The sequence below is a fragment of the Sebastes umbrosus genome, chromosome 12 (assembly GCF_015220745.1).
Source record: "Sebastes umbrosus isolate fSebUmb1 chromosome 12, fSebUmb1.pri, whole genome shotgun sequence".
Taxonomy (NCBI): domain Eukaryota; kingdom Metazoa; phylum Chordata; class Actinopteri; order Perciformes; family Sebastidae; genus Sebastes; species Sebastes umbrosus.
Genome location: NC_051280.1, coordinates 14,888,297 through 14,911,285, shown reverse-complemented (window position 1 = coordinate 14,911,285; position 22,989 = coordinate 14,888,297). Strand labels below are relative to the sequence as shown.

General features: G+C 41.0%; 1 protein-coding gene across 3 annotated transcripts in view; it reads left to right on the top strand.

The window, feature by feature from the left end:
- Positions 1-20,387, top strand: part of agap3 (ArfGAP with GTPase domain, ankyrin repeat and PH domain 3) — a 150,498-nt gene extending 130,111 nt beyond the window's left edge. For all 3 annotated transcript variants that reach the window (XM_037788459.1, XM_037788460.1, XM_037788457.1), the window contains exons 16-18: positions 1,696-1,918; positions 15,273-15,528; positions 17,384-20,387. In XM_037788459.1, the coding sequence (XP_037644387.1) occupies positions 1,696-1,918; positions 15,273-15,528; positions 17,384-17,614 (710 nt within the window). In that variant the 3' untranslated portion in view covers positions 17,615-20,387. The remainder of the gene's footprint in view (positions 1-1,695; positions 1,919-15,272; positions 15,529-17,383) is intronic.
- The last annotated feature ends 2,602 nt before the right edge of the window (positions 20,388-22,989 follow it).

Sequence of the window (22,989 nt, the reverse complement as noted above, 5' to 3'; positions counted from 1 at the left end):
GAAGAAGTGACATTGAGACCCTACTGTAGCTTATTCTGAGAAAAGTAAGTCAACTTTTGAGATGATGTTGTAATGTTATATTTGCTTTAAAGGTAACTGTAACATATCCTACAATATTTGATTGTAGTGTCAACATTTTTCCTATAGCAACTCATATTTTCCTCAGTGTTGATTTTATACCTGGTTACTTTATTGAACACGATAGCCTCTTTTTCATTTTTTCACAATAAGAATCAGTTTTTATTTGCCCAGTACATACATACAAGGAATGTGACTCCGCTTTAATGCATCCCCTTAAACGTACTTACATAGCAATAGAAAAATAACAGCTAGGGACAAGGACAACAAAGCTGGAGAAATAAAGGTGAGGAATAGATAGGACTAGTATGTACACAAGTAGTGGAAAAATAGGTGTATATATAAATATTACATAAATCTATATATAAAAGCACCAATCATCAACAATAAAATAAGCATAAAATAAAAAAATGTGTATACAAGTCAAGTGTTCTTTAAGTGTAAACAGTACAAATGGTGCAAATAAATACATTTTGTTATCATATCATAATGCAACCTACTGTAACTTATAGTATCAGCAGTACTTAACTTTATTTTATTTTACCAACCCAGTTATCCCACCCAGTAAAAAGAACAAAATATTAGATATAGCTGTAAAATGAACACATTAGTTAAACTTGCATATTAACGGTGAAACATAAGGAATGCCACACCGACGGTGACGGTACACAACTTGGTTTTACCCGAAACTGTACACTTTCTTCACTGATAGGATATTTCTTAATTGCCTCAGAGCCAATTTAACCAGTTTATCTCGAGCTAAAGGTGTCAGAGTTAATATCTAGCGACTTTTACAGGAAACGCAACTTAATGCATTTCCTTGTTGGCTTCAAGACTCAGCCATGCTGAATACTGTTTGTTCTATTCTTGCCCATCATGCCCATTACACAACGGGGACATTTTTTTGTCTGTATTTCACACGTCAGTATATTTTTTAAAACTGTTGTTTTTGTCATGAGTACTTTCACACAGAACACAGATATTACGCTGCAAATCCACTTATATCGTTCTTACCTTTCACAATAAAAGCCCTAGATATATACACTATGTAACTTAGAGCGTTTCACTAAAAGGAAACTAAAGTAGCTTACAGTAGATTAGGCTATACAACAATTGCAGATGCTGCTCTGGGTCAATAGGATGCTGGTTTTGTCTTCTGCCTGCACAAATCTATTCAAACCTTTTATTGAAAACGTGTTGCAGACGTCGAAAATTTGCATCGCTGACGTTATGAATAGTTTTGATGTGAAATTTTTGCACGATTATTTCGCATTTTCATGACGTTTATTCATCATGCCCCCGGTGTGTAAAGGCCTTATATCTAAAAACAAAATCATCAGACGTCTAAAACTCATGTTATCAGTGCAGATGCAGATTATACTAAGATCAAAGTTTACAGTTAAAATCATGAAAATAGAATTAAAATAAAGTTAAGATTCCTGATTTCGTTTCCATAACTAGAAGTTATTTTTTGGGAAATTAAAATGCGGAGTAATCTTTACAAAAACCTTTAACAGGTTACAGAAAAAAACATCGTGTTCAGACTCATTCATAAAGCGTCTCTTGTTCCTTCTCTTACTCTAGTGTTATAATGATTTCTTCTCCTCTATCATGTAGACCCAGACTGGGCCAGTCTGAACCTGGGCGCCTTGATGTGCATCGAATGCTCCGGGATCCACAGAAACTTGGGCACCCACCTGTCCCGGGTCCGCTCCCTGGACCTAGACGACTGGCCGGTGGAGCTCAGCATGGTGATGACGGCCATCGGTAACGCGATGGCCAACAGCGTATGGGAAGGCGCTTTGGAGGGTTACGCCAAGCCGGGGAGCGACAGCACCAGGTTAGCATCCTTCTACAAATAAAGGTGCTGCTTAATGATGCGTACAGAGATTATAGAATGGGAAGGCAGCGCCGTCTTCTCTCCATTACCTGCCGTTTATTAGCCACCCACATTTCAGCGCAGGCAGTTCACACCGCAAAATGCTCCATAAGAAGCACCAGGGGTCCATAAATGTCAGCCTGCTGAGCCAAGAACACAGTATTTTATGTTTGAGCATCAGTCCGTCCTGTACACATTGATCACAATGCCTCTGTTTTATTTGAGTCAGTACTTCGTTGGCATCTCTATCCTTCAATCTCTTCTTTTTAGGATATAATATCTAATATTTCAAACAGAGTATCTGCCGTCTTGTGCGTCTGTCCCTCTACTAACTTCACTTAAAAACCATAATTCATGAAAGGAATGTCGTGGGTGACATTGTTTTGCACTAACCTGAGAAATGCCCCGACTAGCTACAAATCCATCAAGTTTGTCACTTGACATGTCAGCGCTAATCAGGAAAAGATCTTTTAATCTAAACCACATAGGGAAACCAGCCCGAGCCTTTTGTTCCGGCTCCATATCAGTGAGAGTTTAAAAGGATAGTTCGGGTGTTGTATGAGGTATTTATGTATTGTCAGTATATTACTTACATGAGATGACGTTCAGCACGCCCAGAAAGGAGTTACGGCACGGAAGAAAAGCAGTGTACTGCTGTGAAACGTATTTTAGCCACCTTAAAGAAAGGCCCACCTAAAAAAAATCAACATCAGTTTACGTTATATTTAGAATATCTTCACTGGTTTACTTTGCGGTGATCCAGCTTTACAGTCTAGTTCCAACGTTATCTATGCTCTCGCCAAAGCAACCAGACTCCATTGAAAAAAACAGTAATTTTAGTAATTTTAATGTGACTTTGGTTAGTTTGGATTCCCCAAAGTTACACAATAGCACGAACAAACTAACCGATGGAGGAAGCGGTAGACTAGCAACCCCTCTGCAAGGTAAAATTACATGTTTTTTCAACGGAATCTGGTTGCTTTGGCGAGAGCATAAATGGATACAACGGCTTTAGTTCCTCGTCATAAAGGGCTGTCTGACAGCAAGGTAAACCAGCAAACATATTCTAAATATAGTGTACACTTAAATCGATTTTTTTTAGGTGGGCTTTTCTTTTAGGTGTCTTTCTCCCATGTCGGTAATCCTGTCTAGTTCTCCAAGCTGGGAGGTAATAAACTACCTCATACAGCCCCACTTCAACACCCGAACTATCCCTTTAATCAGAAGTAGGGATGTGGAATCTCTACAAACTTATGCAACTTACTTAACCAAAGTTTTCTTTTTTTTTACTTTTGGAACCAAACAAGTAGCTTTCCATCTTTTTAATATTTATCTCTTAAATTATTCTTTGCCACTTACCCCGTGCTGCCCTGCCCTAACTTACCCCAACGACTATCTGCTCCCTTCCCTCTGAGGTACCCAGATCTGGTAGGAGGATTGTTTATCTCTTGGTGACAGGTGAGACCTAGCGTCCCAGTCTGACTAATGACCTGCTGTGTGGCTGTGCAGGTAATTAAGCACACCATTATGGCTAAACCCCACCCCAAGAGCCAGGCCCTCGGGCCCCAAGCTGCCGTGTCACATATCCATCACATAGGGCCGGGTCATCACTCTGTCTGTCACAGCAAAGACTGTCTGTAGGCTCTCCCTGGTGGCATTAGACTGTTTTAACATCACAGCTTTGTAACTTTGTTACGAAAAGTGAGAAACATAGCTGCTTTCTTTTTTTTACTACTACTACTACTGCTGCTGCTTCTGCTGTTCTTGCTGTTGCTGCTATGGCAAAAAGGTATATAAATATAATATAAATACAATTTTAAGGCTCTACTAAGGACCATGTTGTGTTGCCGGATACCACATAGATTAAATTCATGTACGATAGCAAATGTATTTGATATATTAGCAGACACAATATCACATGCATTTTAGCAGTATAAGCAGTAGCTGTTTATTTGTTTGCAGGATAAATCAAAAAGTTTTGCACCAAATTTCACCAAAATTTGTCAAAAGTTGGGCCATTGGCCACAGAACAGTTACCTGGAATCGTAGCTGGATTCTCGCGATGTCACAAGATCACGCTAGAATCGCAGGATCACATATCACACGGAAATCCATCTCGTCAGGTTTCAAGTGCGTCCGGCTTGCGTCCGGCAAGCCAGAGCACGGACCGATCAGCATCCTGTGAGGAGCTACTGCAGCTACAGACTTGATTAGGTGTGTGAGACGACACAAAGAGATGGTTGTTTGTTCTAAACAGCAATGGTGGCTCCTAAAGAGGTTAGCGTAGATACTGCTATAGCATCAGAGCTGGAGAGTATTCCTTCACTGAAAGAAGCGCAAAGAACAGCACTGAGGTCTTTTCTAGATGGAAAAGATGTTTTTGGTCTTCTACCGCCCGGCTTCGGTGAGAGTTTGATAGACAGGAGGGTTCATCCGATCACCTGCCAAGTATTTTTTAAAAGGTCCGGCCTATTTTCCAAACAGTTGCCAATGACAGCTTCTCAGATGGTTCTAACAAACCATCTAGCAGGTCAGGTTAACAGAAAAATGTAATGGTTTTAAATTTTTATTTAGTGGATTTTGCAACTTTGGTGGAGGTGCGTATACTCTTGAGTGCCTTCTTGTTATTTTGACCATTTAAGATAGTGCTTTAGTGGATTAATACAATACATTACAATTCGATTGTCCACCATTGTGGAAACATGTTAACTGTTCAACATGTAAAACTAGAAGGGCACTCGGAGACCGCTGACCTCCGCCAAGACCAAATGCCCTATCTTGCAATATTAACAGTAATTCATGTATCCCCCTGTGATGCTACACCCTTCCATCAAGTTTCATGAAAATCGGGCCAGTATTTTTTCCATATTCCTGCTGCTGTATAAAGTCTAGAGCTGCTCCATAGACAATGAATGGGGAGAGATGTTCTAGATGACACTGAGAGCACCCAGGGGAATGTTCTGAGTATAAAAAAAAACGAAAAATGCGACTTTTTTCGGAACATGGTCGATTTTCGTTGAGTTTTCACGCCACGAATAAAGGCATCAACCAATCAAGTTGTATGGAATGGGTTGAGTTGCGCCTATATTTATGAAACAGCAACACAGAGGCTCCGTGGTCTGAACCAAGATGGCAAACTTTATTACTACTTTCAACCTTGACAAAGGCAGCACAGACCAGATCCACTCCTTTCATTCTTACCTTTCACAATAAAAGCAATAGACATACAATATTTACAGGCGAGCGTATCGCATTTTTGTGTTGTTTATTCATCAGTGTGTAAATGCCTTTACTTCTCTGGTTCCTGGCTTTGAGAGGGAGAAGCTCATGTTCACAAATATTGATTGAACTTTACAAGGCCATGGGAATAACATATTGGAATTCTTAATTTATGTGGTGTTCCCCATTAACTGTGAAAAAGTGTAAGTGAGTACTTTAAAATCTACTTTTTTCTTGTCAATGGAGCAGTTCCAGCGTGCACTTTAGCACAAAATCACTGCTGGTCATAGACCTTTTCTTACTTTCGCCATGTAAAAATAAGTTTCAGTTTGCTAATGTACAGTTTTTCATTGTTTTTTCATTCCACCAGTCGTCTCGGGCCTTTTCCTCTTGAATCCATCCTACGCTCTCCGGCCAGTTCAGAACTGAATGATGGCCTACAGTTATTTATTGAATGGTATCCGTGCTAAAGTGCTCCACTGTGGACTTGATGAAAGATTATTGATGTTGATTCCTCTCCCTACCACTGTCAGTCCCATGTCGCCTCGGGCAGGAAGGTTCTTCATTGTCTAAAAAATCCGATCTTATCCCGCAGCAGCATCTCCATTAGTCTTCACTGTCAAACAATAAATCTCATTTGCGGCATAACTAATCTTCAGACAAAACACAGCAGTTGTAAATATCATATATGGCCACTGGTTATTGAGATGCTGATGATTTTGTAGCTGATAGATTGTGGATGAAACGTTGGTATCAAATAATTTTGCTTTATCACGAAATGATGAATTATAACCAACTTTAATGGGATGTAGTTTTTTTTATTTCTTTGTTTTAACACCATAAATCCTGACCTGACTCTCTTTCTGCTCCTCTTAACTTGAGCGGAACACATATGAGATTTTAATTGTGTCACATCGGTGACATGCAGCAGCTTTGTGATGGCACCCAGGCAGGCAGTGTGTGGCTCCCGAGTCCCACTAAACATTAGTGACACCTAATCTAAACGATTCAGTAACTACCTGAATATCAGCTCAGTGTCTGATTGAATGTCTCCTGCAAGACTAGTTTTACCCCTTTGCATTTTTGAGATTTAACTTAAAAGCATTCATCCACAAGATCGGTTTAGCTTATGATATTCTGGATCGGAAGAACACAATATATAGATTTGTCGTATGCAGATCCGCACAGCAACATCAGACTGATTACAGGCATCATAATGGGAAGATTGCTTATATCATATTCATATGTGTATGTATATGTGTCACCTGTTTTTAGACCTTGTAGATGAATGCATGGCACCGCTTTCTAATAAGAAACCCTTGATAAAGTTGTAACTAATGGCTTTTTAGATCAGTTATAAGTAGGGCTGGAAGTCAATTGAAATATTTTATCGCGATTAATCGCATGATTGTCCATAGTGAATCGCGATTCATCGCAAATTATCTGTTCAAAATGTACCTTAAAGGGAGATTTGTCAAGTATTTTATCCTCTTATCAACATGGCAGTTTGCAAATATGCTGCTTTATGCAAATATGTGTTTATATTCATTATTGTAAATCAATTAACAACACAAAACAATGACAGATATTGTCCAGAAACCCTCACAGGTACTGCATTTTGCATAAAAAATATGCTCTAATCATAACATGTCAAACTGCAGCCCAACAGGCAACAACAGCTGTCAGTGTGTCAGTGTGCTGACTTGACTATGACTTGCCCCAAACTGCATGTGATTATCATAAAGTGTGCATGTCTGTAAAGGGTCAGGTCAAGGGACCCCTCTGAAAATGTCCGTGCCAGTTTTTCCTCGCCAAAATTTAGCGCAAGTTTGGAGCGTTATTTGCTGACACGCTAGTATGACATGGTTGGCACCAATGGATTCATTTGGCTTTTTAGTTTCATATGATATCAGTATCTTCACTCTAGCTTTAAAAATGAGCTCACTACAACCTCAAAATTGCAAGTTGCGTTAAAGAAATTAGTGGTGTTAAAATTAATTTGCGTTAACGTGTTGTTATCGTGTTAACGTTGACAGCCCTAATTATAAGCTATTAATAAGAGCACATTTTGGATTGTCAGGTTGTAGAAAGTCCCTTTTATTTGGTAACAATGCAGTTATAAATGTTGTTAATCCATCAATAATTGCTTTCTAATAAGCCATCAAGTCTGCAAGTGTTGATATTTTGTAAAAAATTGTTTTTTCCGGATATCCTGAAGGTAAGAAATCCGATGTTTCAAACAGCCAAAGTGATTTTTCTCAACCAGGCAACCCAAAAGTTGTTCTTATTCATGGCTTACAACTGATCTACAATGAATTAATAATGTTTTAACCATTAATAAAGCCATTAGTTACAGTTATAACCCCTTTATAAAGGACGCCCTAATTAAAGCGGTACCTGGCTATGCTACAGTTAAATCCATGATGATAAATTTGTGCGCGTCCATCCTGCATCGTGGCGGATCTCTGCAGTCAGCATATTGGAGGGGAGTTGTTCTTTTAATTAGCACCTGGGAGTCGTCGTGTTTTGCACGTCACCTCTAATTGCTTGGCGTGCTCGTGATAGAAAACACCACCGACTATTTTGACGGATACTGTGGGGGAGGTCCAACAGCTAACTTTACCTTTATCGTCTACTGGCACACACTGAAACACACACACACACACACACACACACATACACAGACACCAGTTCTCATTTGGGGGAGATGTCCCGGAGCGTGGACGGATGTGGACGGCTATCCCTCACTGACGCGGCCCTCTCACTGTCACCCTCTGTAGGCTCCGCGCCGCCCTCGGCCACAGGCAGGTAATAGCTCTGATGAGAGCCCTCCACTTTGTTTCAGAAATAATTTGCCACTCCTGCCGCCTGCAGGGGCTGCGTGGTAATAAAAATGAATCACACCGCTAACCTCTCCAAACCTGGCCCCCGCTGCCTCTTTTAACCCCTTCTGCTCCGGCGGTGGCATCTTTGCTCGTCTTCCTGAGCTGTGTGTTGCGTTTACAACGTCTAATGCATGTGGTCACTAGATTCCTGTTATCCACAGTGGCCTCTTATCCTCCAAGTTATTCCTCAAAACACCAGGGCAAAGCTTCGGGGCTACTCACAGGTTAGGAGTGCTGGAACGCCAACTCTCAAAAGAGCTTTTAGAATAGCCGGCCTTGCCAGGAGCCCTGGTGGAGGAAGAGTAATTAATTAAGACAAATGAACGGCTGGGTCTTCCCATGTCCTCCCTCTCTCTCTCTCTCTCTTTCTCTCTCTCTAAATGAAACCCACAGGTCAGTAATTAGCCCTGTGTGGGAGAAGTGGTACCACAGCCACTAATTGCCCACATGCCACCGGGTTCCAGACCCAGGTACAGGAAGGACTGATTCATTACGGCGAAGTCTACTTAACTTAAATATTGTTAGTATTATAAAATCATAACAAAAGGTTCCTGTCTGAAAGAGAAAAAGATCAGTCCCTTTATGTGCCGGAGAAAGTGAAATGTGTACGTACGTGCAGCAGGCTGCATACAGAAGCGGGGCATGTGTTATCGTCCCCTCTGCTTTGTATGTGAGGCGAGGGTTCAGCAGGGGTTAACAGCATGAGCATTTAAGGGTGTTAGTCTTGCTGGCACAAAAACACAGCCACTCCATCATGAGGAGTCTGACAACCTCATTAATGTCACAATATATTCAACTCATCCCTCTGCCTGCCTACGGCACCCAGATGCTCTCCCGTTTGGCCTCTCTATAGAGCGCCGCACAACAACCTTTTGAATTGTGGTCATCTGTTCAGACCGCGCTCTCTGGAAGCGAGAGACAAGTCTTCCACTTGTAAAAATATTTGTCTTAATTCTTTCGCAGCTGTTCTTCTCAGAGCGGAGCGGTCTACACTGTACCCGCTGGACCATAGGAGGCCTTATTTAGCACTTTTGCTGCGGCGTTTACTGTGTTGCTCCTTCATTTCTGGCCCTTAGCAACCTTTGATGCTTTGGGGCCCAGCTTTCTGTCCCTGTTGTGTTCACTTTTTTTTTTCATCTCTGTCGTTTTTCCCTCCGAGCCCCCTCTCTGTCTTTCTGCTGCTGTCCCTCTTCCTCACTCTCTTGTCTCTTCCCTCCCCTCGGTTTGTGGAAGTGAAGCTGCTGGCTGCATGGGAATCGGTCCCATACAAGTTGCCCACCCCCACTGTGAGGTCTGTTCAGGCTGGTCAAACCCCAAGACCCCCCTCCACCACCACCACCATTTCTCCCCTTCACTGCGTCTATTTGATGTGTCCGCAGTGAATTTGGATCCTCGGGGAAGAGTAGGAGGAGCTGTGGAAGCTTTGATTGTTTAGGAGGACTCAGTGTGTGTTTGAAAGATGGGCGAGTGGTGGGACGGACGTCCTCCTCTTCCTGTGCACCTTTATTGCAGGCAGTCAGATTGGTCATTCCGTGGCTGGCTACTCCACCGCTGGCTCCGCCCCCGCCGTCTCAGTTTCCCCTTCCCTTCTTATAAATTCCCGTTCGCCTTTTGTCTTTCAGGCTTGACTAATTATCCTTGTTTGTCCCTCTTTATTTGAATCCAGTCATGTGTTCTTGACTCCGTGGGCTGGGTTTAGGAGAATCATTCCGCCATTTGCCACTTAATTAAGTCAGGGTCAGGATCCATTGCTCAACGGCGAGCTGAAAGGACAGAGCTCTAATAGAATTATAAAAGAGGCCTTTCTCTACTGTTAAGGCTGCCTTTATCTAGGTGGGCTCTGCGTCGTCAAATGAAAGGGGACACCAGCTCTGGACAGCGGCCCGTTTCCACTTTAGACTGAGCATTTTGATGTTTGCCCAAGATTTCTTTCACATGAAATCCAATGTTAAACAAATGATTATCAGCTTTTGAGATGACTCTGAATGATGGAGGGAAGTTCACGGCGAAGCAAACACCGCTTGTTTTTTAGTTGAAAGAGACACAGGCATTTTTATTGGGAACTTTAAGCTCCCCTCTGTCCCCTAAGCAACAGAGAGATTTAGAACAAGCATGTGCTCAAAGCCAGGGTGGGGAAATTGGTGTCTGTTGGTGCCTGGATGTGTGTGTAAGAGTAACCATCAGTTCAATTTCCTAAATATCCCCCCATGCTGTGAAAATTCACTCTCCTTTCCCTCTCCAGCTCCCCTCCTACTCCGTCCTGGCGCTTTGACATGCTAAATCTGCTGATTTTATTTTTCTTCCTCCTGTGGTGAGGAAGTGTCCTTTTCAAGGGTCTCAGTTTTCCCCCTGACTGTCTAAACCCTACCTCTGTTTGGATTGTTTTTCTATTTCAAACAAAAGACAGAGGCAGGATTACCATTTCACTTCCTTTCACACTCTGTCTTTCAAGTGGCAGGAATTTTTCAAAAAACCACTGCCCCAGCTGCTTCTGCTTTTTATTTTGTTTGTAAAAGTAGACGTGTGGTTTAATTCAGAGCTCAGCATCAGCAGTGAGCGAGGCCTTTTTTTTTTTTCCTGCAGGTCTTCGGGGCTGATTTCGTAGCGGAGGCTAACAAAGTGTCCTCGGGGCTCCTTTCTGAGATGTTGACGTCTTCTTAATGGCTCTCCTCAGCCTTTTTGTTTCACATCTTGGTGCTAACTTTCTGCCTCATTTAGCTCATATCAATTCACTGGGCTCTACACATTCAGCATTTCATTCATGGGCGAGCTTTCTGAAACAAACTTTGGACAACAGCCTCTAAGTGGTTGTTTTTAAACAGATTTTTGTTAAAGGTTGTAGATTTTTGACAGTTAGTTGTAGAGTTTTCATACTTTATCCTCTTTGGCAATAAAAAATTAAGACGCTTGTTTTCAAAGAGTCGACCGGAAATAAGAGGGGAGGGCAGGACGGCCCCTTCCTGTTCCGAGCAGTCCGCTGGTTCTAAGGCCAATTGATTTTCTAACAGCCTTGTCCACACATAATGACTGAGTAGGGATTGATGGAGGGCTTACACCATAAAACTCTGAGCCACTGCAATTGCCTGCCATTAGGGCTGTATTGTTGCTCACAATACCCTCACCCTTAAGAAAAGATTGTCTTATGGTTAAAGGACTTTCTCCTCCACATTCACCTCGAGGTCACAACGAAAATGCACCCATATGCTTATAAACGCAGCAGCGTTAAGACTATTTTAAGATGTGGGTTAAGTTGCTTTATGAGCTTCCGGTGGCATTTTGCAGTTAATCAATCTGTGCCGGGGAGCTGATAAAGACCTGCGCCTCTTCCATCATATCCTTAACTCCTGCAGTTAGGGCCGGTGCCAGGCTCCTCTGTGCAAGACAGACTGCTCTGTGAAGTGAGCCTGGCAGCTGACATATGAGTCTGAAAATGGTTGCTGTCTGTGGTGAGTTGGCAGCCTTGACACCTCGCCGCTAAGGTCGTAATAAAGGAGAGTGACTAATGTTGAACTGGTTACTATTGTTAAAACTGCTGCTGTCATTGAAAATGAGCTATTTGGGGATCTACTCGGGGTCAGTTCACACAAATGAAAACATATTTTCTCTTTTATCTCTAGTAGGGGTGGGGGAAAAATTGATACAGCATAGTATCACAATATTTTTTGCGTGACAGTATTGTATCTACAGTATACACGGACGTCAAGTATCAATCTTTTATTTAACCTCTTAACAATCCGATGGCCCGATTGGTATCGATTGGTACTAACCATGTCATGTTAGCTTGTCAGGAAGAACGCTAAATAACGCTCCATAGTTACGCTTAAATTTTGGTGAGGAAAAACTGGCATGGCCATTTTCAAAGGGGTCCTTTGACCCCTGACCTCAAGATATGTGAATGAAAATTCTGAGATGAACAGAGTGAAAACTGTATCTTAATAGATAAAACAGATGTTGACAATTTGGATAATTTGCAGTTGAAAAAAGATAATGAATTGCAATATGTAAGAGATAATGTACAGCGAGCCGGTCATTGTTGTGAAAGAATCCCCGACAGGGCGATGCTGTGAACCCCGAGGTGAAGCTCTCATCGCCCTGAAGGGGATTCTTTCACAACAATGACCCGCTAGCTGTACATTATCCCGCTTATTACACAGCTACTTACTGAAGAAATCAATATTTTGGTACACAGAAACGGTCCTCCAGAGTCCGATATCAGAACTGCGCCCATAGCAACGGTCTGCTATACATATTAACAGTCTGTTAAACAGAAATTACAGACAGCAGAACGCCATGATTGACCAATCGGAATCGAGTATTCAACGCAGCCGTGTAATAAATTGCAATATATCTTATCGCAATACTCAGCATATCGCAAAATGTTTAAAATCGCAATAAGATTGTATCGTAACTTAAGTATCGTGATAACATCGTGGGGTCTCTAGTGATTCCCACCCCTAATCTCTAGTGGTTCTAGATAGGTTTTGGTTTCACTCAAGCAGGTTTTGAGATATCGCTCTGACATTACCCCGATTCCTCTTATTCAGTAGGGACTTTATCTTCATTAGAAAGTATATCCAACGAGATCTGTGGGTTATTTAGAGTGAAGTAACTAGGACATTTTTTTTCTGAAAAGAGATATTACTGTTGATTTTGTTTAAGATTGACAATATTCTATATTTTTCTTTTGTCGACAAGTCCCATGAAAAGACCAAAACTAACAATGCTTTGATTTTACTCAGTAGAATTTGTCTCTGTAGACAAAATCTGATACAGCTCATTACTCTGTGCCATAGACATTCACTGCAGGGTTATTATAGTAAATTAAAACAAAAGTAAGCAGTGAAAAATATTTTTTGTAAACTGAAACTAAATAAAAACTATATCCTTTAAGAACAAATAAACTAAAACTATACAGTTAAAAACTATATTGGTAAAAAATAAATAAATAAAAATAAACGTAAATTCATTTCAGTTTTAGTTTTTTTAGCTTTTATAATATATCACAAATGAAAAAAAACTAAACGGCTCAACTCTCATGACATTGAACCACAGAAATGGAATGGACTTGACTTTCCAGGAGATGGTGCCATGTCGCAATTGCTTCACATCGGACACTAAAGTAGCGCAAAGACTAAACAATAAACATTATGGCCATTCCTACACAGTTCTCCAACCATGTATTTTGTATGTATATGTATGTAGCTGCATACTTCTGAGACGTTATGCTTGGCCCTAACAAAAACAAACTAACAACTACTGTAAAACTAAATATATAAAAACTAAACTAAACCTAAAAACTGAAACTAAACTAAAACTAGCAAACTCACCCTGAAAACGAACTAAAATCAAACTAAAATGAAATCGAAAAGTCAAAACTAAAATAAAATAAAAACTAATTGAAAATTCAGAACTATTATAATCTTATTACAAAGTTGTCCAATAACTATTAAAAACACATCAGTGAGCCACACTGTTGTGCTGTTTGACATGTTCCTTCATTATGATGAACACTGTAGTTTAAGTCGATCCCACAAACACCGTGCTGCTGCTGTAAATACACTAGGGCACCAAATGTGTATTGATCCACAGCTGAAAATAGTCCCCAACAAATGCACTATTTACTTCTGTTTGAGTAACATTTGGTCAAATCTACAATGTGCCGCTGTTTTAGGAAATTGTTGAGCCTTGCTTGTACATATTTCTTATATTTCTAATTTCTTATTCTTATTTGTATTTGTATTTATATTCTCTACATATGTTGTGTTTTATATTGTATCATTATGTAAAATTTAAAATATATTTACAGTTTACATACTCCTTTATTTCTATTTTCTTACATTTCTTTATGATTTTATAAAAGAGCAACTGTAACGTCCCAGTTTCCCCCCGGGGAAGTGTTTCTGATTCTGATTCTGAAAAAAAATAATATAAAATAGCATCAGCTTTATCCTTTAAATGTCATTTTACTAACAAAATTCCATTCATCTCCATTGCATCGAGGTGGAAACAGAAATCTCAAGTAGCTCAATTATAACAAAATGTGTCTACGTGGCTAAATACTTCTTTTGTAAATAGGGTGAACCAACCCTTTAATATATGATGATAAATATATAATTTCATGTTGTAGATGTGATGTTTCGTTGCTCATCTACAAGGTTGACTTTGGTAATGAAGTTGTACTGTTGGAGTTTGTTGTCACTGTGATTATGATGAAATAGAATTAGATTGTCGGTTAGTACTGGTCCTGCTAAGCCTCGGCCCGTTGATAAAGAGTCCCACGAGAGCCTTGTCACTCCAGCCAGCGTCGCCGCTTCAACTTATCCGTACAAACCTTCTCCTCTCTGTCACTCACCCACAAACCCAAACAACAGCCTCTTTCTGCTCCCCTTATCACACCGGCTGACAGGGTCACAGGGTTAGCGCCACACTGGGCATGCTCAGTCATTCACATATTGATATTGATTTTGTTCTTTATTTGGACAGTTTGTATGTGGGCAGAGAATGAAACGGGGGGGGTGAAGATGGAGAGCAATAGATAGAGTTCTGCCTGGCGATAGAGGATGGAGCCTTCCCTCTGCCTCTATTCTCTGCTGCAAGGCTGGAGTGAAGGAGCCCCACATCCCACCGTCCCTCTCTGGCCGCCATTCAGCCCCATCGATCTGACTCAGGGCCCAGCCACCCCAAGGGAGACCGGGGCTCCGAGACACACTGCCTCTTTTGTGGAGGGGATCCACCAGTTCAGACTGACAGCCGACAGCGCTGATAAAAACACGTCCCCCTCCTTCCCCCGTATTGTCAGCGGCAGACATGCTGTTCAAGATGTGTAACCTTTAGAAAGCTGGCCAGGCTCTAACCGTCTTGCTGTCGACCTTAATCACTAGGAAGTGGAATATTGCCCAAAGCGTCACAGCCTTTGGCATTCTCTCATCTCTGCAGCCAATCTCACTGTATTATTTCCCACTGTGATAGTGGAGGCTAGTGGCTTTCCTGTGCTCTGATAATCTAGAAACGTCTCTTTAGTGAGTCTCTTAGGCCAATTACTGTAACACTTCCCTCGTGTGTTTACATTCTACCTTTTGTCTCAAAATATAAATGATGTGTTGAAAGCTCTCTTAATTTAGCTGCTAAATAGCTCCTAGTTGTGTACATATGTTCGCCATGTTTCCTCCAGCCTGACCTGTAGCTTCCCCTGTCGTTTCCTTCCTCTCCAGGGAGGAGAAGGAGCGCTGGATCCGAGCCAAGTACGAGCAGAAGCTGTTACTGGTGGGCCTGCCCCAGTCGGACATGCCCCTGGGGCAGCAGCTACTTCGGGCGGTGGTGGAGGACGACCTGAGGTTGGTGGTGGTGCTGCTGGCCCACGGCACCAAGGAGGAGGTTAACGAGACCTACGGGGACGGAGACGGACGAAGCGCTCTGCACCTCTCCTGCGCTATGGCCAACGTGGTCATCACACAGCTGCTCATCTGGGTGAGTCGGCTCCTCCGTCTTAAGAGGGGAACGGTCAGAGGTGGATGAACGTTGTTATTGTAGGAATTTAGTGTTTGGTGATTTAGGAGTTGAAGTGTGAAAAGAAGGACTTCCCAACAAACGGCAAACCTCTTTAACCGTACCAGATGTGCCAGTGTTTCATTACAAGCCCCTCGACACAGACACTAAGTGTCTAAAAAAACTTAATTACTTGGATTTTTATTTTTCATAGTTAGCTGTTAAATGTTATTTTCTGTAAGTTTTGGAGAAGTTCCTTGAAGGAAATTCCTCTGGAAATCAGTAACTGCCTATAAACTTAACTAATCTCTAACTAAAGTAACTGTCTCAGCTACAGTTAGTATTAGATTGCATACTTATTTCCAAGAGACACTCTAGGAAAGTGCTCAGAATCTACAGAGCTTAGAAATAGAATGAGAGTAGAATGAACATTGAACTGTTTGCTGTGGTCATTTGACTTGTTCAAGAAAAGGGTGATTGATGTTAATTGTTATATTGACGACACACGTCAGTGGGGCTGTAAAGTGTGTCACACTCACTTGACAACTCTGTTATGGCTTATCGTCCACACTAAACCGCCGTTTTCCTTCTTGTCTTGGCTCGTCATGTGGCCTGGGTCTATAATCACATTCATAATTGTCAACGTCTGTGTGTCCTAGTCTGCTACAAAGCCAACGGTGCAAACTTAACTGAAATCTTACCAACGTCGTATTACTCCACTGCTCGTTTGGTCGTTGCTGCAAAACCTCATCTCAGTGAGTCAGATTCTTGCTGCAAGTCAGTTTATACGGAAGTTAGACCATCCGACCATCCTGTTATGTTGATTTGAATGGGAATGTCCATTCTCATTGTAATCCTATGATACAGATTCACAAAATAAAGCATTACCATTTTTTCCCCAACATGGTAGTTGCTCTCCCATGGTTGCTAAAATCCTTAATTTCTCAGAAAAAATACAGCTGCCTGGTGGCTACAGCCGTGAGAAAAACATGTTGTTTGGCAAGTATTGTTCAACATTTCAAAAATGTATTTTGAATTCTAGTCAAGATTCAATAGATCCAAGATTGTCCAAGATGCCCACTATGTAATTATGGGCAAATATGTGTGAAATGGACAAGATAGGATATTTCTATGTAATGTTAAGGACCAGCCATAAAGCGAATTACATCGTTGTGGGTTTGAATATTTCACCAAATATGAGAATTAATATATTGTCATTTTTATGAAGTGTTGACAAGCAGATATACAACATACTTTATATCTGATATTGTCATATCAGGCCATACAACTTCAATGCTTCTGCAACAAAATGTTCAAGAAGTTAAAGTATGCATAAGGCTTGTTGCTCGAATGTTCAGGTTTTACAGATTTTCAATGAAAAATACCCCAATTTTTCGAAAGGAGGAGATTGGTTTAAACCACTGGAAGGGCACCAGAGGCCACTCTATAATGTTTTATCAACCATAGGGACATCCAAGAGGGCACTTTTACTGCGTTTGTTTCGAACATTGGGGCACCAATGAGTCCACCAGTGGTCCCCAGTCATCCAAATGTTGTTATGTTGCCGGTTCCAGAAAGACAGTGATCAGAGTTTATAGTAACCAGAGACCTCTTGTGACAAACATAGATGTAAAAAATGTTTCTGGCTGTAGAAGTGAAGAGAAGAATGGGGGAAAACTCAAAGCTTCTGAGTAGAAGTACTTGTATTGCATATGGTATTTTTAAAACCCATTTTTACACTGTTTTTAAATTTGCCTAGAAATTCCTTGGAATTTCCCCAAAATATGTAAAATCTTATATCTGATCTGCCTTTCATATCTGTCATCTTCTCCCACAGTACGGTGTGGACGTGAAGAGTCGTGACGCTCGTAGCCAGACCACGCTGTCCTACGCCCGGCGAGCCGGCAGCCAGGAGTGCGCGGACATCTTACTTCAGCACGGTTGCCCCAACGACACAAGCAGCCTGACGTCCGTGGCCACGCCCAACATGAGCCGCCGCAACCCCAATCCCAACATCAACAACAACAACGCCCAGTGTGAGCTCAACCGCAGCATCAGCATCATGTAGGAGCCCGGGAGCCACTGCAGACAAACAAACGAACAACCCCCGAAACCCTCTCGTCTCTTCCCAGTACTTCCTCCTCTGTTTCACACTGTGTAACCCAGAATCAGTACCAACGGAGAGATATCCGGAGCCATGGACTCATTGTTTATATTCCACTATGCCGAAGGAAGTGGCTGTTCGGACATTGTACATTGTTTGTTTTTATATTATTATTTTTTATTTGTTAAATTCATTCAAATCTTGGTCTGAAACGATCACGATCAGCTTTAAGCTTTTTGTTTTTTAAGCGCCAACCAAACAAATGACTTACTTTGGCATTCATACCTACCCTACGAAAAGCATTTCCTTAATGCTTGAACATTTCCTTTTATGTCTTCCCCTTCTGCCGACGCGAACTGATTTCATAATGAGCTTGAAATGAGAAACTTCCTTCAAATTTCCAAGCCTAAGCATAATAACATAAAACTGTGAGGAATAGTTGTACAAGTGACAAAACACTTGATGTGGGAAAGAAACTAAATCTTCCATGATCTCAATGGCTGTTACAGCTTTAGTAATGATGCATGTCTTCAACACAGCTATCAAACTCATGACATACTATTCATACACAGAGGCAAAGCAATTATAGTTGAAGAGTCCAAATGATTTAGATACTTAATTCACGGGAAAATGGGTTCGGATCATCATAAAGGAGTTGATTGCGGAATTCCTATCGGGTGAAATTGAGTCATTTCCTCCGCCACCCTTATCGTGATCCTCCAGTAAAAGTGTCCGTGGCTATAAAGGAATTAAGGGGCATAATGTTTTATGACCATCGAAACACAGGGCTTTGTCAGCGTGCCTCTTCAATCAGAATTCATTCAAATCCAAAGGTTTGATTGAAACAGTGAAACTGTACCATTAATGACGTCTTTGTTGGAGTAATTCTCCAATTGACTAGATTGTGTTGATGATTGTTTGACATAGATAGATATCCATTCACCTCCTGTGGCCAAAGGCCGTAGAATCGGTACTTTGGATAGCATTTCGTTGCTGTGAAATACATATATGGTACTGTGTGTGTGCGTCCGTACATAACTGTACAACACGTCTGTGCTTACGTCTTCGTCTGTGTGCAGCAGAGAGAGCGACTGGGCATTTCTGTTCATAAACACCGGAGAGAAGACACCTACAGTGAACATAACTGTGTTTTAATGTACAGACGTCTGTAAAAAGTAGTTCTTGTTCATTCACCTTATTCCTTATAACAACAGTTTGAACTTCCTTTCCTTTTACCTTAAACCTGTGTGTCAGCCTAAAAGCAGGGAGTTAACAAAATGCATTCGTGTGACTGAAGTGAGACATTTAGGGAGTAAAAATGAGCACGGAGACTCATCGAGGGAAGTATAATTAGTTTGACTGTCCTTGCGTTAATACAAATGTACAGTATTCCACTGACATGATAAGCCGATTAATTTATAGTAAAGGTAAAAAAAATGAATTCAGGTGGAGTTTGCACAATGTCTACAGTGTGTTTTCCCGTTTATTCAACTGCCATTTTTAAGGTTTTAAACCGTCTTGATTTTATGAGTTTACAAAGGCAGGATGTGTGTTTACAAAGCAAGTTGTTAACTTTTTGTACCTTATTTTCAGGGTTCTGTTGTTGCTTTACAGTATTTGAATATGCGGTCAAAAGAGGGGTGTTTGTACATCAATGCGATAGCGATATTGTAAAGGAATAGTTTGACATTTTTGGGAAATGTGCTTTCTTGATCAGAAGATCAATACCACTCTCACTCTCAGGTCTGTGTGCGATTAGCCTAGCCTAGCAAACAGTTAGCCTGGTTAACATACACCATGTGACTCCCTCTAAAATAGTTTTTTACATGTCTGTTGTTGTACAAATTAAACAAAGAAGAAATATCTTGTCATCAGCATAGAGGTGGTGGCAGACATATTTTCGACCTCTAGAGAGAGCCAGATTAACGCCGTCTCCCTGCTTCTGGCCTTTATGCTAGCTCAACTAAACTGACAGCCTCCTGGCTCTAGCTCTATACTTTATATAGGCATGAGAGTGGTATCGATCTTCTCATCTAAGTCTCAGCAAGAACGCGAATAAGCACAAAATGTCCAACTATTTCTTCATGACGTCCCTCAAACCGACCACATATTCAACCTTCAAATTGACGTGTACTGTACAGTGGTACTGGCCTTATTTCTGATTTCTACTTGATTTCAATGAGTACATTTCAGTGTCCGAGGGGATTACTGAGTGGAGTTTAATGTGTATAGTGATTACCTGAACCCTTATTTACATACTGTAGATGGTGAAAAAAAAAGAAAACACTAGAAACCTGCCTCTTTTTTCCCAGACACAACATGTACATATTAGCTTAATGCTTTTACCTGAAGACAAGCTCCTCCTAGAGAAACAAACTGGTTTTAGGTCAACGGTCCCTTTTGACCCATGAACCATATTTTGATATGTTGTTTTTTTGTTTCTCCTTAGGCATATTTTTAAGGTACTTCTGTTTGGTCCCGACATGAACCGACCATCTTTGGTACTTGTGTATAATGATGTACATTTGACATATTTATAATGCAGTTTGTAAATATCTTTTGTTTTTCTTTTGTTTGAGTTAATTTTCCTATTGTATTTCCTTTTACGTTCAGAACGTGAAACAAAGCAAAAGCTAAAGAGTAACTTGTTGTATGCTTGGATGCTCGGCTGACTGTTGACCTATTAATAAACACTCAAATAAAACGACGTAGCCTTCCCTGCATTTAGGGAAATCGACACATTTGTCTGGTGTATGTGTCCGTCCATCATCCATCACGCTCCCGCCGCTTCTGTGCATGACCTGCTGACGAGGTGAGAGTCTCTCCTTCAAATTAAAAGCCTCACTATCACCTCAACAAGTACTGCCATTTCATGTTCTTCCCTTTTGCATGTTCCTCCATCAAACTTCCTGGAGAAATTCAGCAGTCCTGTTGATGTGTCCCAGACAACAACTCATCCAAGCCTGTTTTTAAAGGTAAGTAAAGCAACCTCTCTCCACTTCCTGCTCGTGGGACCCCCAACAGTTTGCTGAAAGAGGATTAAGATAAAGAGCCGAGCTTAGTGTCAGGCAGCACAACACCGTGGGGAAAAGTGAAAGGTCTCAGTGTTCAGATGAGTCGAGCCCTCACTAATCTACTTCTTATTTCCTGCTAATCTTGTCTCAGCATATCTTCATCCCCTTCCTCTCTCTGTTGGCCAGCTTTGTTTGAGATTCATCATCTGGTTTCTCTTTAGTGGTTCCTCTTCCTCCCTCCGCGCTGGCTTGACATGGAGCCACAATGCTTCGCGTCACGCTTAAAGGCCCCGAAAACTTATTTTACCAATCAGCTTCCTTTCTAGTATTAACGGGGTTCTGCATGAGCATTCAGTCAGTTAGAGGTATACAGTTTGGGTTATTTCACATGAACTGTTTCTGTATTTCTTCTTTCCTCTGTGCTCTTCTCACTGGTTTGAAGTGGGCGTAGCTCATTTAGAAAAAGGTGACGTTGCATATAGGGTTGCACAATTAATCAAAATTTTAGCGAATTTTGCAATATGGCCTACTGCAATTTTCAAATCGCAGGAGGATTTTAAATATTGTCATGCTGCAGAGATGTCCTGGCCTACTCATCATATTCTACAGGCTTAAGAAAACAAAAATCACACCACGGTTATTTTAATGTTTTTCAATGAAAATAAGAATAATGATGTAAAAATGATCATTCCCTCTAGTATCTCAAATCATATCGCAGTTGCAATATCAATCAAATTATCACAATTAGATATTTTTCCAAAATCGTTCAGCCATAGTGCATATCCCTGCACCAATCAGGATTTAGCAATATTTGAATCAGAAACTGATGACAGTTGGTTGTTTGGTTACTGTCAATAAGAGTAGCTGAGATTTTAACTATAAAATAAATTATCTATTTATAAACCATAAATAATCTTTATTTAACTTTTGATTGTTGCGCATTTGGCCATTAATATTCAGTGTTATTGAGTCAAACCTCCATCAATTCATTTTTTTTGGCCACTTCAGAGCAGCTGAAACGAGCGGTAAACACAACATTGATATATCATCAGCTTTGAAGTTGACATCAGCAAATAGTTGCCATTTTCCACATCCAGCAGATATGTAGCAACCTCAGCTTTCATTTTAGACAAATTTAAGTAAAAAATTCACTGTCTTTTAGCTCAGTTTTGGCCTCCACCAACTCCTAAGGGAAATATCTGGCTCTTAAGCGGCTAATTGCTCCACAATATTCACCAGCTTGTCGTTAACTGTGTCTATCTGCTATTTGGTGCTGGGAAGGTAGCGTACAGTGTTTTTTTAGAGCTTTCTTTTCTGCTTGAAACGACTGAAAAGAACGTTGGAAGTGAACCAAAACAGCAGCTGGAAAACCAAAACAATGAGATAAAAGGCGCTAAAACTGCTCGAGAAGTTCAGGTCTGAGGGGAACTGCAGGGTCGGGTGATAAGTCTCTCCTTTTCACATGAACATATTAATGTGATCCATTGTTAATATGATAATATTTAGGGTTGACCTGAATCAACCTCTAAATCAGTATTCAAATGCTTTGTTTTTTTTTGTTTTTTTTCTATATATAAGTAAATTATATAATAACAATATATAAATCCCCAAATAGCCCATGAAATAAGGAATAATCCCACAACATTATTCTTTATTCATATTCAACATTCATTATTAATTAGTAATGTTCAGAGTTTCAGGGCACTGAAACGGAGGAGATGGAGATAGAGAGAAGAGCATGTCAGCCCTGTGCACCTCGAAGCTTCGAATACCTTCGAATATCTCTCATTGAAGCTTCGAAGTCCAAAATATTTCATAATAACAGCATAAGTTTTGAAGTCTTCAGGGGCTTTAAATGCCAACATGTTAAGGCCTTGCTTAAATGAACCTAAACTGAATCACTCCACATCTCTTGAGAAAATATCACCGAAAACAAACGTGTCCTGTAATTGATTACGGTGCCTCTCGCCCTGGCGGACCCCGGCCACTTGTGTTTGTTGTGGTGCGAGTGGAGCTCTCGCCTTCACCGCTGTGTGTTTTGATATTTCATCAGGGCCTGCTAAACAGTGAGGAGGGCTCTCTGCCGCCCACCTCTTCTCAGACAAATTGCCTCCCAAGATTGCAGAGGTGGGTCTGAGGCTGATGGATGGGTACACAAAGACCTGACGAGACCATATTTGCAAACATTAAATCCATATTTCCATAACATGTGAGGGGGCTGCTTGGCCACGGGCCACTTTTAACAGCCTGTTTAGCTGAGCAGTCACTGATGTGATAACATAAATGTTGCTTTAAGGTGTCTTGCATGTCAGTCGTGTGGACATG